The sequence below is a fragment of the Hippocampus comes genome, unplaced genomic scaffold (genome assembly GCF_001891065.2).
Source record: "Hippocampus comes isolate QL1 unplaced genomic scaffold, H_comes_QL1_v1.1 scaffold248, whole genome shotgun sequence".
NCBI lineage: Eukaryota > Metazoa > Chordata > Actinopteri > Syngnathiformes > Syngnathidae > Hippocampus > Hippocampus comes.
The window spans coordinates 782,443-800,086 of NW_017806277.1; the positions used below are offsets into that span (position 1 = coordinate 782,443).

General features: G+C 40.4%; 1 protein-coding gene across 1 annotated transcript; it reads right to left on the reverse strand.

The window, feature by feature from the left end:
• Positions 1-950: 950 nt before the first annotated feature.
• On the reverse strand, positions 951-12,209 carry vps26bl (vacuolar protein sorting 26 homolog B, like). Its single transcript, XM_019857753.1, has 6 exons — positions 11,848-12,209; positions 8,578-8,734; positions 7,076-7,240; positions 6,826-7,001; positions 6,603-6,745; positions 951-4,516 (listed from the first exon to the last, which is right to left on the reverse strand). Exons 1-6 carry the CDS (start codon positions 12,068-12,070, stop codon positions 4,388-4,390), a joined length of 993 nt encoding a protein of 330 aa, XP_019713312.1. The 5' UTR covers positions 12,071-12,209; the 3' UTR covers positions 951-4,387.
• Between the last annotated feature and the right edge of the window lie 5,435 nt (positions 12,210-17,644).

Below are 17,644 nucleotides of genomic sequence, written 5' to 3' on the forward strand. Positions count from 1 at the left end.
TATATATATATATATATATATATATAGATAGATAGATAGGTATATATATGGATCACTTTAGTTAACATATTGTGTAATTAGTATTGTTCTATTCATCAATTTTATGCCATTGGGGAATTATCACTTCAAATTTTATAAGTGGGACATTTTACCCCAAAATCACATTTATTTTAAGTCATCAATTGGCGCTATCGCTCCAAACAGCTGAACAACCTAATTTCCTGGATAAATTCGTTTACCTTATACAAACCTGCTCTCTAGTGGCGCACAACGGAAACTGCACCACAGACTTCGAGTTCTGTACCTCATTTTTCCAAGTTTAATTTCACATTTTGAATATTAAACACGCATTAACCCATTCATCCATTTCTTTTACGGATTCGTGGTGTGCAGGTGACCTGGAGCCAATCACAGCTGAATTGGCATCTGAACTGGTCTCGGTCATTCACACTCACATTCAATATGGGCAATATGGAGACTTCAATTCACCCCAATGTGCAAGTTGTCATGTGGGAGGAAGTCAAGAGTGTCAGAGCACTTGGAGAAAACAGAACACAAGGGAGGGCCTGAAGCAAGATTTGTACCCAAAACCCTTCGACTCTGAGCCAGATGTGCAACTCAGAAATATTAAACAATTTGAGCAAATACAGCTTGATCAGAAACCCTCAGAAGCATGAGTGAACATTTTAAAAATTCTGCCGTTCATCATTTGAGTATATTATGAGGAAAACATCACTGGCGGGTCATCTTAACTAATTCACTCCCAAAGACGTTTTTAAACGTCTTTTCAGACTTGGTCCAGAATTGGCTGGTACTGAACAAGTTAATTAGAGACATAATTTGGACAATGTAAGGTGCCATTTAATCAACAGAGAAGTTTTCCATTGCTCCCTTTAATTCAAACGAAACTGACAAAGGGAAAGTGAAAGGTCATAAAAGTGAACAACAGGTCATCATGTACATCGTTTATTTGTTGTTTATACTTATTCTATCTCAATTTAATAACAGGACATCATTAACATTGTTCCTTTATACTCTAATTCAATTGAATATTCTTTGAAAAATTGCATTGAAGAGGCTTCTGTCTGTATCAGGGGCAGACAAAATAAAATATACAAGTAAATAACACAACAAATAAACAGACTTCCATTGTGATCCAGATGTTCTAGAATGTGTTTTCAATATATTTTTTTTTCAGTGAAGACTGAGAATCAACCAGCAAATTTAAGCACACACAAGTTAAAGGGGCTACAATGTACAAAGTAGAAACCAACATGGTGGCCGCCGGCCGGCCACATGAGGATATGGTGCTAAAAAAAGAAAAACAATAAACTCCACAAAAACCAAAAGCTCACCAGTTATTTTGTGTTGCCTTTCTCAAAAAAAAAAAAAAAAAAAAAAGCGCCACTGTCTTCTTTTTAAACACTTGTACATTTCTGTTTTAACCCTTTCAGGGACGGCGGTTACCACAGTGGACATCATATCAGGTTGTCAGGTTATCATTATTGGTGCATGAAAGGGTTTAAAAAGATTTGTGACCCCTGATGCAGACTATCCAATCGAGAGCAGTTGGCACAATCCGTCGGCGTGACACCACAACGTGCCTTTCATGATTAATATGAAATATAAAAATATATGGAACTTCTATGCCATCCATTGTGAAAGAAGCTCACAGTTCAAAACACTTCTGTGCTTTTCCTTTCCCATTCTGGGAAAGGAGAAAACATTTTTTTTGATTTGATGAAATGTGTTCCAAAGTAAATGATGACTTCGAAAGTCACAGTAACAGGTTATGCCCTGGCACTGCATTCAAAACAATGTTTGTTTGTTTTTTGGGGGGTGGGAGGGGGGAATCAATCTTGAGGCACAAAGCAGACTGAATCTCAAAAAGCGGCCGCCAACAAAAAAGCGTCTGGGTCGCTTTAGTCGAGAACACTGATCTAACACTGCCCATAATCATCTGGCGGTGGTGGTTACGAACCAAAAAGGTTTGTTCCTACTACAGTCCAGAGAACAGCAAAAAAAAATTAAAAAATAATAAAAAGCGATCATAGTGCAAATAAGAGATAGGAACTTGAAAAGTAATCAGATCAAAGACAAGAAAGCACGAGGAGCTAACAAATAAAGAATTCAGCAAATAGATTTTCAAAGGAACACGCTTCTCCTGGGAGGTGTTGTAGCGTGAGATCAAAATCACCGAGAATGCCTTTTAGTTCTGATGTTAAGAGAGCCCTCAGTTGTTTTTCTTGATGGTACATTCACTGTCCCGCACTTTGAAACCCCCCAGAAATAAAGTTGCTTTCTTAATTTTTGGAGAGTAGATTATTTCTTTTCAGGATTCATCACAAAAGGGGAGGGATATTTGGCTTTCAGGTGAAATTACAGGACGAGCCTAAAATGCATTCAAACCTTTACAGCTGAATTTGATGTGACCTTCTCTCGGCTTTTGAATGCACGGTTCCAACGGTTACGTGTTTCAGTACATTTTACACGAGTTGTTGCTCTCCAACACGATAAAATTCAAAACAGGCGTTTGATCCTGGAGTCCACCAATAAATGTCAAGTCAGCTTCATTGTAAAATATTCTCCATGTGCAACATACAGCACAGATGAAATTTCTTTCCCCCTCAAGGAGAGTGCAAACATGCATGTCCTGGTTCAACCAGAGCTGGTGTTTAAATGGTCGTCCTCATCATGCTGTTCACATTTTGACGTCATGAGACCAAGACGACACCTAAAAATGGATCAACTGTTCCTTGCCATTTGATGTTTCAAATGAGACGTTCCCAGACGGAAGTGGCCACTGACCTTCGAGTGTCATAGAGTGTCATTGGCAGGTTGCAACGGAGATACCGAGAGACGAGCTTTTGGTGGTGGCGGTGTTACGATGTGGGCAGATGACAAAGCTTTGTGACAATTCCATACTATGTGAATAGCATTTTTCATCCAGTGATAGTGCCCCTACATGAACAACACGGGTCTAATTTCATCTTGATGGACAACAATGCTCCAGCTCATCGAGGTCACATCATCAGGGAGCGACTGTTGGAAATTGGTGTACCTCAAATGGAATAGCCTACACTGCACCTGAATACTATTGAAAACGTGTGGGATCAGCTGAGTCGCCGTGTAGAGGCTCAAAACTCTGCTCCCGAGAACCTCAATGACCTGAGGGCTGCCCTTCAAGGGTGGGATGACATGCCTCATCAGACAATAAGTCGACTTGTGAACAGCATGAGACGTCGTCGTCAAGCTGTGATTGATGCTAAAGGGCACATCACGAGTTATTGGCGCGTTGAAATGTTTTGTTGTGGTGCACCCACCATTGTTGTTAACGTATGTATGATAACACTGTAGCGTGAACATTTTATATTGTCCATAAATTTCACATGAAACCCAAATATCCCTAATGTTTTATGAGTAGTGTGTATGTGAATATATAATTAGCTTGATCTTTCAAAAAATAATGTATTGATTCCTTCACTGTAAATGTTCCCCCACCCCTCCTCTTCAAATCAAAAATGTCCACAAAGTGACGTCTACACTACGTAAGGCATTCATTCCTATCTGATGCTATTAAAAAAATAAATACGTCATTTCTGGTGGAATGTATGAAAATATTTAAGCATCTTCAATTCACTTCCTCTTGAACTAAAAGCGAATATAAGTTTCCCAAACCAGCAATTAAACATTGAAAAATGTGAGATTTAGAGTTGACCACAGCTGCAGCACAAAGTGGCTAGAATTCAAGGCCATGTTCGAGACGTGCAAGAGCACACTCACACCAAGTCAAAATGTATTTGCAAATTATATTCAAGTGCATGAAGAGGCTGATATTTGGAAAACTAATGCCAATTCAAGACTTAATTTGGCCTATACAGTGTTCACTCACTTTTTACGGGTGATACGTTACACGAGCCCCAAAATAGCCCCCAAAAGTAGATGTTGACTTATTTTCTATTCGGCCATTTTTAAACAACACACAGGAACTCGATTTTTGGGGCTGACCAGCTCTAATGTTCATGTTCTTGGTTTTTGTAAAACAAATTTCCCCTCCCTAAAAAAGAAGAATACATGAAGTTATCGTCAAAAATTAAAACCCACGATGGAGTGAAGCTGCACCAACCAAAATAGCAAGGGAACACTGTATTTGTTTTGTCTGAAAAATTACGCATCACAGCGAAATAAGTCTCCAGTGGATTAACTGTACCAATCTGGGACCTCCAGCTGTTCCAAAGAAACTAATCTAAAAATTTGCAAGTACAATCTGACCTTGCCCTGTTCCCTTGACATACACTTGCACAGCTAATAAGTACAGCGCATTCTCTCCTGACGCACAAAAACAATTTTCATATTCACAACTCGCTGCAGAAGTGGTCTAGACTTCTTAGCTGTCCTTTTCACCAGCCTGGCTTTTTTCTGGGTTGGAGGAGCCTTCGAAGCGTTGGGAGGCAAGGATGGCTTGATGAGACATGCTCTTCCTCGCAACGTCGCTTTTCCTCCACAGGGTGATTTCCTGCAACATCAGAAAGGTTTTAGAACAGCTGAGTGGAACAACTCAACAGATATCGTATTTTCCAGTTTATAAATCGCTCTGGAGTAGAAATCGCACCAGCCATAAAATGCATATTAAAGATGAAAAAAACATCACTCACACTTAAGTATAAGTCACATTTTCTGGGGAAATGTATTTGATAAAATCACTCACAAAGAATAGACATGTCATCTTGAAAGGCAATTTAAAGTAAAAATAAAATAGAGAGCAACAGGCTGCATAAGTAAGTGTACGATATGCTCACGTTACATGACGCTTAAACAATAAACTGAAAATGTGCCTGGTATGTTCAAGTAACATATTAAGAGTTATTCAGATAACTATAGCAGAAAGAACATGCTAACAAGTTTACCAAACCATCAGTGCACTCCAAATCACTAAATCCAATGAAATTTTCATTATCTGTGTCACTGTCAAACAACTCCGCCAACTCCGGAGGTAGAAGATGAGGCGCTTCCTCTTTTACGTCGTTTACGTCAGACTAATCTTCGATTTACCAACACAGGCCTACAGCGACCTCTTGCGGTTCAATGTGAAAATAACATGTGAAATGATGATGATGTATAGTACTCGTGTTAGTAATTTCACACATAAATCGCTCCAGAGTATAAATCGCACCCCCGGCCAAACTATGAAAAACATTCTGATTTATAATCCGGAAAATACGATATGACCCTGACGCAAGTGGCTCATCATGGTCATTGTAGCTCGAGCTCTGTCCTTACTTGAACCATTGTCACTGATCTCTATTCCACAGCACCAGACACTTTAAAGCGCTCAAGGACTTCTGTACAGTTGCACACTTAAACTTGCTCTACAAATACTGCTCCTGGTCACTTTAAAATGGTGCAATGATTATCTGCACCAACTTCACAACTGTTATTGTTTTGTATTCTACAACAGCTGTCATTGGGTGGTACTGTACTACCGCACAACGGCACCTTTACATTACGGAATGTCTTTCCATATTCAGTTGTCATGTCCTTGTTTATTGTGGTTGCTTGTTATTGATGAGACTAGGGTAGCTTGTCCTCCAGGAGACAAATTCCATGTGTGTTCTACATACTTGGCCAATATAGATGATTCTGATTCTGATGGTCTGTTGGACCTGATGTCATACTAATACTTTGTCACACGATAAAGAGAAAACAGACTCATTTGTAAGTGTAATATAACAACAACCTGAAAAACTTGTCCATTACAAAGGTGTACAGTAATATTATTATATTAAAAGTAAGATAATACTGTAAGCCAAGGTGGGGAGCCCAAGGTAAGGAGCAGGAAGCTTGTGCGTATCACATTGCATCATTTTTGTTTCGGGGCATTTTGTTGTGTTATTCAAACATACAGATGAAAAAATTAAAAGCTCAATGCCATCAAAACATGTTTTTTTTGGGGGGTTTTTTTTGTTACCGGTAATATTGCTTTTGAGGAATCTGAATTGAGCAGAAAGGTCAACCAGCCATCTCAGGGGTCGGCCATTTTGCCATTTGCTGTCGACTGAAAATGACATGAAAGTTGATGTTTTTTTTTTTTTTTTTTAAATAAATGTTTAATGTATAGTTTACATATTTTAAGGAAGGTGATGACTTACTTCGTACATTTAATAGTTCAAACTAGTGAGTCAAATTAGCTTCTGAGAATTACTTGACATGAAGACAATGGTTTGAAAAGTTCCCATATCTTCATAAGTTGCTTAACAATAAAAGGCAATAATTTTTTTTTCCGAAAAGGATATTTCATTAACCCTTTCATGCACCCTGCAACCTGATGAAATGATAAGCTGTCCACTGTAATAACCACTGTCCAAATGGGTTAAATATAAATATTAAAATGTATTTGTATTGCTTTGCATTAAATAGAGGGGAAAACAGCAACTTATTGGTATTTCTAAAAAATGACCGGTCCAGTTCACTTCATATCATGTCATATGGACAAAAAAGCTCATAGTACCCGAGACAGTACCATGTTTCCCGAACACAAACATAATGCCACAATGAATGACGTTGGTATTTCACCAGTAGACAAATGCCAATGTAGTACATACCTGTTGTTTGAAATACCGTCTCTCCTCCTCATCGATGAGGACCAGGTTGAGGTAGTAGCGAACTGAAAACTTCTTGTTTATGTCCCTCATGGTGGGCGTTATCTCATAGCCCGCTAGGAACAGCCTTATGGGGATGGACTCCCCTGCAGAGTTTCAGAGGCAGACTTTGTTAGAATAACAGAGCAAAATCATTTACCACTGGGGTACAATCCTTTCAAATTACCCCGGACTGGTGCACCGTCCATGATTTCATACTTGGCTATAGTATCGTTCTCGTGGTAGACGTTTGGGCCGGTGCCAGTCGTTTCCCGCTTGATGATGTCAATCTCCATATGCTTGATTTTAATTCGCACAAGCAAAAAGTAAATCTTGCCGACAATAACATCTTTCAGGTGATACCTGCAAAGGACATGATCACCCATGACGACGAATACTTTCAACCCACGTGTGTTCTCGCTGAAACGTAAGCATACTTGGATTTATTGTACTCGAACTCTATGTGGAGACAGTCCTCGATGCCTACTTCCATCTTGATGGAGGAGTTGATATCAGGGTAAGTGCTGAGGGTGTGAACCACGATGTCCACTTCTTTGACGATGTCACTCAGTCTGCGGCTGACGGTTGCTCTCAGAAAATAGCTGCAAAAAAAAAAAAAAAAAAAAAATTGTCTTGAAATCAAGATAGCTGTGTGGAAAAAACATTTTCCTTAGTATTTTCTGCCATTCAATAAATAAGTAATAAATTATCTCAGAATAATAATTTAGGGTGCGCTCACGCTCGGCTGTCTGGATCAAACTCCGTCCTTTGCACGAGGTCAGACCACACTAAATAAGACAAATCTTTTTTTTTTTTTAAAGAAGTTGTGATTGTATGCAACAAAGTCATATCGCAACACTATGTCATGTTTTTTGTAACAATAAACTTGCAATATTTGAATCAAAAATGAATTAAGATGAGGATAGGAAAGTATCCTATCATTGTCAAGATGAACCATAGCAGCAAAATCGATCCGTTTTTATCCATCTCAGGGGGGACTGCCGCTTTGTTACTCATTGTCGACTGAAAATGACATCACAGGGCGTGTCCGAACGTTCACTCTTAGCCCCTAACCCACAGGTGTCAAACTCACGGCCCGGGGGCCAAATCTGGCCCGCCACATAATTTTATGTGGCCCGCGAAAGCCAATCAAGCATGTCAACTTCCATGATGCTTCCTAAAAGCTGTACCATAATTTTAAAATGAATAGAAGTAATAGATGAGAGCTGTTGTCAGCATTTTCTTGTGACCAAACTCCTCATTACAGTCACTTCAATAGTTGAAGAAACGATTATTCTTGAATTCGTTATATGGTTTCACAGTCATAATGGCCGTTCGAGGGAAATGGCAACTACAATGTGGCCCGTGACAAAAATGAGTTGGACGCCCCTGCCCGAACCCCTCATCCAGAATATAGATAGTCCCGACCGACCTATAAAAAATTGTTGTCCCCTTACTCTGTTGAGCGATTCGTGCATCCAGCTCACTCCATATCATGTGACCACCGTTCCTGACACACCGGCGTGTTAGGATCTCCGAGTACAAGTCTGGTCCTCGGGACCCCTGGCCTAATGGTTCAATTTACAAACGTCATGTGCCCAAACCCAGAAAACAGGTGAGCCATTTTTGGTCGTTACCTGAGTGACTGTGATGTCATTTTCAGTTGACAGCAACTGGCAAAATGGCCGTGCCCTGAGATGGATTAAAACGGATGGATTTTGCTACCGAATTAATATTCTACAAATGCAATACTAATAAGAATACCGTTTAGACTAGTGAGGGCGCATAGAACATATATACAGTATAATCATCAAGAACTGTTTTGACTTGACTTCCCCTTTAACTGCACAAAAAGGAGAAAAAGACATCTGTAGGTGGGACTGTGTTTGTTGATGGCTCAGGATTGAAAACAATTGCCACGCAATCAAGTGGAGCTCACCGTAATTTGACATTCTGGCCAGTGTAAGCCTCATACGGCTTTTCCACGTGAGTGAACTCAAAGTCAAACGTCTGCGACTGCGTGAGCTCCCCTGGCCGCGCCAAGTCTTTCACCAGAGAAACAAACTCATGGTGGTTTCCCCGGTCGTAGTAGAGCTCTGGAAGAGAAGAATTAATACAATGAGACAGCTGCAGCGGAGTATCTTCATGCATTCTAAAAGAATTCGGGCAAACTTGTCATTCACTTCTGACAGCTGCAGTCTGCCAAGATCTGATCTGATGTGAGAAGACAAGTTCAACACTCGTTATTAGTCCGGACAGTGGTTTACATATTTTATGATTTTGTTTTTTTTTTGCCTGAAATATGACTGCAGTTGTGAGAAAATATTTTTCATTAACAGCTTCAACAGTTTGACAAAAGCATCTCATAGTAATCGTAAATTCCTTGAAAATGAAGAAGGAGATATCATTTTGGTCCTTTGTGACAGTAACTTACTAAATATCAACATGTTCTGAATTAAAGTTTAGTTCTGCGGATCAAACATCGGCAGCAGTTGTTTCTTACCCATGATTATATATATAATTGTAACTTTAAAGAGGTATATGCAGACAGTGGACTCTCCAAATTAAAAAAAACACTTGATTGGGCTTTTGTTAGGACAACACTGTGAAGTTAATTAATCTGTTCCAGGCTCAAACCCCGAAAATATGCATTAATATCTATCCATGCATCCATTATCTGAACCACTTTATCCTCATGAGGGTCGCGGGCTTGCAATCTTATCCCAGCTGACTTCGGGCAGTAGGCGGCATACACCATGAACTGGTTGCCAGCCAATCGCAGGACACACAAAGACGAACAACCATTTGTGCTCACAATCACACTGAGAGACAATTTAGAGAGTTTCATTAACCTGCCATGCATGTTTTTGGAATGTGGGAAGCAGAGTACCCAGAGAAAAACCACACAGGCACGGGGAGAACATGCAAACTCTACACAGGAATGCCGGAATCGAACCCTGCACTGTGAGGACGTGCTAACCGGTTGGCCAACCTGCTTCCTGTGTATTAGCTATTGAAGAAAAATGTTAACATTCATATTTCTTGAGCATTGGCTTGGTAAAAATGCACTAGACGCAAAAATATATTTTTTTTGTATTTAAATATCTGGTGTGTCTCAAAACTACTTAAAAGTGTCTTATTTGCCGGTGAGCATCTCTCAACGGCTCTGGGGAAAATCTGAAACAGCTTCTGACTACTGTGAAAAATGAACTGAACACATAAAAAAAAAAATAATAGTAATTATGAATAAATTATCATTAAAGTTAAACAAAACAAAGTTCGTTGTTTTTGGCACTAGAACAAGTACCAGGTTAAAATGACTATAACTAAATAAATTCAATTGAAATAGAAAGAGTGTATGAAAATAAATTCCTTGGAGTAGTAATTGGCGCAAAATGATGCTGGAAGTCACATATTGATAACGGCAAAAATAAAATGTCATAATCATGGGGATCGTGTACAAAACCAAGGATGTCCTGAGTAATGTTATGACCTAGTTGAGTTTAAAATAGCACAAATAATGTTCAAAGCACACAATAACCTGCTCTGCCACAATACTCAGAAGCTGTTCGAAGTTAGAGAGAGTTGCTCTGACCTAAGGGGTAGAAGTGTACCCCCCCCCCAAAAAAAAAAGAAATCAAAAACAAAATTAAGCTAAACGGTGTTTCTGTCGGAACATCAATGCCAAATCACTATATTCTGTTTTTATGTTTACCACAACATCCAGACTTCATTGGAATTGCCTTTGTATGGATATTGTGATAGTCACAAGAATGTCAAGCTGAGATGCTGTTTTTGCCTTTACCTCTCATCTGCTCGTCCATAATTGTCCTTCTACTCTCCTGAGACAACTCTCTTCTTTGCTTCATTTGGTCCATGTTTATGGTGGTACACACCATGTCACGAAACAGCACAGTGACTACTTGTAACCCTTTAAATAGCTCCACTGACTGATACAAGTTTGAAGACACCTGTGGCGTTACTGAGAGGACACGAGTGAGTTGTCCCTATGGTCAATTTATTTTATTTCCTTTACTTCCTCTCAATTTTGCCCAGGTCTGTCCGTTTCATGAGTTTATTTGTATTATTTTTAATAATTCAATTGAACCACAGTTCAAAAGCAATGTCTGATTTCCGTTGGTTAATTTTGATAAAATGCTTATTTATATATACTTTGGGAAGATTCATGTTGTTTCTTTCAGGCCGACCAATATTTTTGTAGGCGGGATTAGTGAAACCGAGTCCCTAAAATTATTAAAATAAAACTCTAATTGCCCCACGGGATAAATAAAGTTTTCTGAATCTGAATCTAAAATTGATCATGCAAGCAATAATAAACAATAAATACCAGTAGATCAAAAAAAGAGGCGAGTGTTACATAAGTCAATGTATTGCATTCTGAACAAAAATACTCACCCAAAAGTTACAAGTATGGTGCATTGCATTAAAAGTACGACACATTGTCATGAACCTGAGTGAATGTAACGGAATACACTGTAAATGTAATCGTTACTCCCAATTTATGGTGTACACACATATATCTATGTACATATATTGTTCGGTGCAATCCAACCATAAAAAGTAGATATCTATGTACATCTTCCCTCGTGTTTACTTTCTCATCTAAGATCTCGGGGCGCTGTACTTACGGCGAGTGCCGACAGGCCCTTTGCACTGTATCCCATGTTCGTCTTTGTTTTTCATGTTTCTTGTGCAGAGCGTGCCTGTTAAGTCCATAATTTCGTTGCATGAATGTGTAATGACAATAAAGCGATCCAATCCAATCCAATCCAATCCATATATTGTTCGGTGCAATCCAACCATAAAAAGTAAATAAAAAAAACAACCGTGATGCTATGAATAAGAACAGTCACAATAAGTTTTAAGTTTTTTTTCTTATTTCTCCATCATGACATCGTGGTGACGGCTAGCCAATGACTGTAGTGTCAGCTGACCTGTGAGCTAGTTCGATCTGTCACGAGACCTGACACTTCTTATACACGCTTTTGAAAGCAATTACAAACGCCTACACAAGACATTGGTGCAAGGGGCCGTACCGGTATTCGAATCCAACGTTAAATAAATTCTACTGTAAATTGATGCAATACTTTTGCCAGAGACTGTCCGCCGTCAACTGTCAGACTTCGCTACTTCTCGGCGGAGCTAAGAGTGGCGTGCACACGGTGCAGGCCCCCCGCCAGTCGCTTACCTATTTGGCCAATAAATTCGATCTTGATTCCGTTGTGCTCCAGCCTCTTGCCAGGATACTTGAGTGTGACGTTGACCTTCCCCGACACCGTTTCCCCGTCGTAGAAGAGGAAATATTTGTCCTTTCTGCCGTCCTCGCTTTTATGCTCAGCTTTCTTCCTTGTTTCGGCATCATTGAGAACTATATCGATGTCCGCACTTTGACCAAAACCAAAAAAGTTCATCGTTGCTGGGCAGTTTTTTTTCCCCCGTGAATGCAACAACAAATAAAATGCAACCACTTGACTTAACGAGAGAAAGATAGTCGTCTGTTTGCGGGTGGAAGTCGCTTCCCAGTTTGAACTGAGCAATCGCGCATGCGCCAGTACTCATGCGGAGTCTTATTATTGTACGAGTTTTTAGCCCCTTATATTTTCTGTTTTCCTCGTTAAACAGTACACTATAATATAACAATACAAATTTCTATGATAATCTGTTACAGAAAAAATAGGTCGTATAATGATACGTTTTTTTAAAAGGTGTTCGTACTGTTTTGCCCATTACGGCCAAATTTTTGCCCGCAATTTTGCCTTGCAGGTAACTACAGTGCTTGTATAACAGGTTACAGCTTTATTCCAGGGGTCCCCAACCTTTTTTGCCCCACGGACCGGTTAAGTCAGACAATATTTTCAGGGACCGGCATTTAAGGTGTGGCGAATTAATACAACAAAATAAGATGGTATGAGCTGCATGAAAACTGTGGTGTTTTCGAAATATAATAATAAACACAAGGAGCGTCTAATCTGGTCGCAACACTCTTATCGCTCTGGTAATGTTTAATGCCTTCAAAATACGATACAACGCAAATTCAAAGTGCATGAAAATGACGACTCACCACAGTCCCGAGCTTGATTTTCTGCAATCAGACAGTCCCATCTCGGGGTAATAGGAGACAATGACACCTCAAGTGTGTGGTTTATGTCCAGTCTACTTCGTAATTTTGTTTTAGTCGCCGTTGCTGCAGAAACTCCCCACTTCACACAGGTAGGATGTCGGAAATAGCAACAGTGCTATTGTGGCGATCTCAGAGTATTCAGCCATAACTTTGATCCAGTTGTTTCGAACGTACTTTTAAGGCCGCTGTCATTTGTGATCTCCAAGCAGCATTTTTACTCATTTTGCGGGCTTTAGCGTTTTGTTTATGAGCGTCGTCGGTCACCTGACCGAGAAGTGTGCCTTGACGTGAGTCAAGCGTGACACAGACGGATGTAAACTGGTCGACTAACACGGACACCCTGATCAGGAAAGGTCAGAGCAGACTTTTCCTACTCAGGAAACTGAGGTCTTTTGGGGTTCAGGGGTCACTCCTTAAGACTTTCTATAACTCGGTGGTGGCCTCGGCCATCCATTATGGCATTGTCTGCTGGTCAGGCAGCATCTCGGCCCGGGACAGGAAGAGATTGGAGCGACTAGTCAGGAAGGCTAGTTCTGTCCTGGGCTGCTCCCTCGACACTCTGGAGGAGGTGGGCAACAGCAGGATGCTAGCTAAGCTAAAAGCTATGTTGGACAGTCCCTCCCACACCCTCCAGCCCGCCCTGACAGCACTCGGTAGCTCCTTCAGTCAGAGACTGTTACACCCGCGTTGCAAGACGGAGAGATACCGCCGCTCGTTCCTACCGACTGCTGTCAGGCTGCTGAATAAAAAATGAATAAATAAATGTATCATAAAATTATTTAAATGATATGACAACAAATGTGAATAGTACTGTGACTATTGTATTTATATTGCACTTAATTGAACTGTGTTTTCTTTTCTCTTCTTTCTACCCTCAATCTTGCTGCTGAAGGCTGTAAATTTCCCCAGTGTGGGACAAATAAAGGATATCTTATCTTATCTTATTATCTTATTATTAATGGTGGCACGGTGGATGACTGCTTAACACGCCGGCCTCGCAGTGCAGAGGTGCAGGGTTCGATTCTTTCTATGCGGAGTTTGCATCTCTCCATGCATGCGTGGCTTTTCTGCGGGTACTAAGGTTTCCTGCCACATTCCATAAAAAATGAATGGCAGGCTCATGGAACACTCTAAAATGTCGATAGGTGTGACTGTGGGTGCATATTGTTGTTCATTGATGTGTGCCCTGTGATTATCTGGTCACCATGCCCGTTCTGCCCAATGAAGATTAGGCTACTAAATATGATAAAACCGAATACTCCCTGATTGGTGTACTGTTGGCTCTCTTTGGGATGAGAGCACATTTATTGATGTGACACTAGCAAACTTTGTAAACATGTCAAAATGAACAAAACTATCCAGAGCACAGGAAAGGAAAAAAAAATAGGAGGGGAAATGGGAGAAAGAGAGATCAAGTTGAGTTAGAGGTCGCCACAGTAAGTCACTCACATGATTTGTTTGATACAATACATAAAATGAGGAAAATGTTCAATTTTATGTTTTAAATTGTGTGACATGTTATTCATAAATTAAAGGCATTGTAAAAATAATTTGATTTGACTTCCGAAGAAAGTGCATGTAAATTGTCGATGGCGGTGGGGCAGTGCCATATAAAATCTTGACATGGGCGCCAAACTGGATAACAGCAGAGTGGTAGGTACTACTACGACTATTAGTACTACTACTACTACTACTACTACTACGGTAGTAAGTAGACGATGATGATTCGTAGTATATTAGAAGCACCCAACTCCTGGTGTACATGTAAATTAAAATTGATTTTATTTTCTCTTACTGGATCCCATTACATCTGCAACTTTTAATGTGCGCCTGTTACACATGAAAACATGTAAGGTCCAGGAAATATTTGTTTCTGTTGAATGCATGTAATAGCAGTAATTGTTGATGTGTACAAAAGAAGGCCACAGTAAGCCACTTTTGCATGATTTTATTGAAGGTGTTGACAGCTGGGTGACACGTTGATTAGCTGGTTATCAATGTCTGTCTCACAGTGCAGAGGTCATGAGTTTGATCCCGACTCCTGCCTTCCTGTGTGGAGTTTGCATATTCTCCCTGTGCTTGCGTGGGTTTTCTCCAGGTACTCCGGTTTCCTCCCACATTCCAAAAAACATGCATGGTAGATTGATTGAATGCTCTAATTTGTCCCAAGGTGTGATTGTGATCGTGGTTGTTGGTCTACGTGTGCCCTGCGATTGGCTGGCAACCAGTTCAGGGTGTAGCCTACTGCCCGAAGACAGCTGGGATAGGCTCCTGAGGATAAGCGGATCAGATTATGGATGGACGGATGGATGTTGACAGCTGTCTCTCGGGAGATGTTCAATGGATTCATTTGTTTGAAGACTGGTGTGTAATTGCCGAGTAACGCCTGTAGAGGTCCAACTTGAACAGTCAATGCATCACAACATGGAGGACTCCTTCAGTTCAATCGTTGTCTATAATGGGAATGGAGATGCAAGAATAAAATTGTCGAGGCAATACAATACAATACAAAGAAGAAAGTCGTCAGGTACTGCACACGCACACATATAGTCAAGCTCCTGTTTAACTTTGTTTTTTTTATTTTCCGTGAGGATAAGCGGATCAGAAAATGGATGGATGAGTCAACAGTCAACACCCCACCCCCCTCCACTCCCCCCCCCCCCCATAAAAAAGTATTATGTCACACTTTGCAGTTAGTGTGTGTTGTTTCATCAAATGTAAAATATTTTTTATGAGATGACCGCCTAGCAGTATGTCCCATTGTCAAATAAGTAAAGCTCCACAAGTCCTTCCCAAGTTGGAAGAAAGAGCCCTCGAGCTGTTCGGATATGGCTGAGAATGTTAGTAATGATGAGATGCAAGCAGTCGACACATCTTGTCAATGTGTCAGTTCATCATGTCATGCTGGAATATTTTAGAAATAGGTTTCATCCTTGTGTCAAGTGTGATTTTTCTCTCATCGGTTTTCCCCCTTCCCACTCACGCTATAGTCCGTCCTGATCACTGCATCAAAGTGGGATGTCTATTCAGATCTTAAATCACACTGCATATCAGCCCTGTACACAAATAAAGTCAAAACAAGGTCTCAGAATTACCCAAGACAAATAACACCACCTCACTGTTGATTATGACTTTAATTTTACATGACAACTTCCTTCTTCAACCTTTTGTCAGTAATGAGGCTCAGCATGTAAAACAAGATGTATTTTTAAAGGGACAGTCAACCCACAAATTTTCTTTTCATTATGTTCTAAGTGCCTCGCAAGTCTCAACACGGCTCACCTGTTTTCCGCAGCTGAGCCATGATTGGTCGTTACCTGAGGCCTGAGCAACTGTGATGTCATTTTCAGTTGACAGTAAGTGGCAAAATGCCCCCAAACCCCCCAAATGGATAAAAACGGGTGGATTTTACAGCTTAGCTCCTATTCCACAAACAATACTAATCCGAATGCAGTTTTTAGACTCGTGGGGCTGTATAAAACATATTATTTGGTCAAGAAAATTTTGGGGTTGACTTCCCATTTACAAATTCAAACATTGCAACTGATTTTTGGTCCAATAAATAAATAAATAACCACAGACTGTACACCATAAAACATATTATCAACAAACTTAAATTAATTGACACACATGGGAAAGATACATTTATATTGCCAATATGTGTTCCCATTATCAATAAGAGGCTGTTGTTTTTATGTATTGAAGTATAATTGACAATTGGTCTAACAATTAAAAGTGTTAGAGAGATGACGTGCATCCATCCATCCATCCATCCATTTTCTGAACCACTTTATCCTCTCAAGGGTCACGGGGGATGCTGGAGCCTATCCCAGCTGTCTACGGGCAGTAGGCGGGGGACACCCTGAACCAGTTGCCAGCCAATCACGGGGCACACAGAAACGAACAACCATCCGAGCTCACACTCACAATTTTGAGTGTTCAATCAGCCTGTGCAGCTGTTGTGAAAGCGCTATACTGTATAAATCAGGATGTATTGTATTGTATTGTATTGTCATGCATTTTTTTGGAATGTGGGAGGAAACCGAAAAGTACCCGGAGAAAACCCATGCCGCAGGCAAGGGGAGAACATGCAAACTCCACCACAGGAAGGCCTGAAATTGAACCTCTGCACTGTGAGGTCGACGCGCAAACCACCAGGCCGCCCAATTATGTGTGTGTGTGTGTGTGTGTGTGTGTGTGTTATATATATATATATATCCAAGAGTTGAACAGTATCTTGGGGCATTACAAGTGATTAGCTAAGAATACATTCTTCTTCTTCCTCTTCTTCTCCTTTCGGCACGTCCCTATTCAGGGGTCGCCACAGCGAGTCAGTAATTTCCATCCGCCCCTGTAAACCGTCCTACCAACTCGCATGGTCGTCTTGGCAAAAGTTTTACGCCGGATGCCATTCCTGACGCAACCCTCCCCATTTCTCCGGGCTTGGGACCGGCACTGGGGAACAGTGCACCCCCAGGGGAGGGCACTGCCCCCCAGCGGCTGGGTTTAGCTAAGAATACATTGAGCTTGATTATTTTGACACAGGAACAAAATGAATTTCATTCATTCAATAGATTCTAAAAATGTCATTTTTCTTTAATTACATGTTAAATATTGCATTAATAATCTCTATTGCTATCTTCAACACACACATCGCATTATCGCTATGTTTTTCCAAGGCAGCCCTAATCTCTCTGTCAAGCGTTACTTTTGTCACGCATTACTCCCAATACTGCCAGTAAATTGTCCATGTGTACGCACAAAATAAAGTCTGTAATATGCAGCATGCACACAACAAAAAACACAGGAATCGCTATTAGCATTATAAGTGAGTTTTATTCATCACAAATAGAGTGGTACTAGA

Bases quoted from the DNA above. Each gene is read 5' to 3' on its own strand.
- vps26bl (XM_019857753.1), bottom strand. From the start codon at position 12,070: ATGAACTTTTTTGGTTTTGGTCAAAGTGCGGACATCGATATAGTTCTC. The intron at 7,241-8,577 runs GTGAGCTCCACT...TTTTTTTTGCAG, and splicing joins GGCCAGAATGTCAAATTACG to CTATTTTCTGAGAGCAACCG. The intron at 4,517-6,602 runs GTATGTACTACA...CTGATGTTGCAG, and splicing joins GACGGTATTTCAAACAACAG to GAAATCACCCTGTGGAGGAA.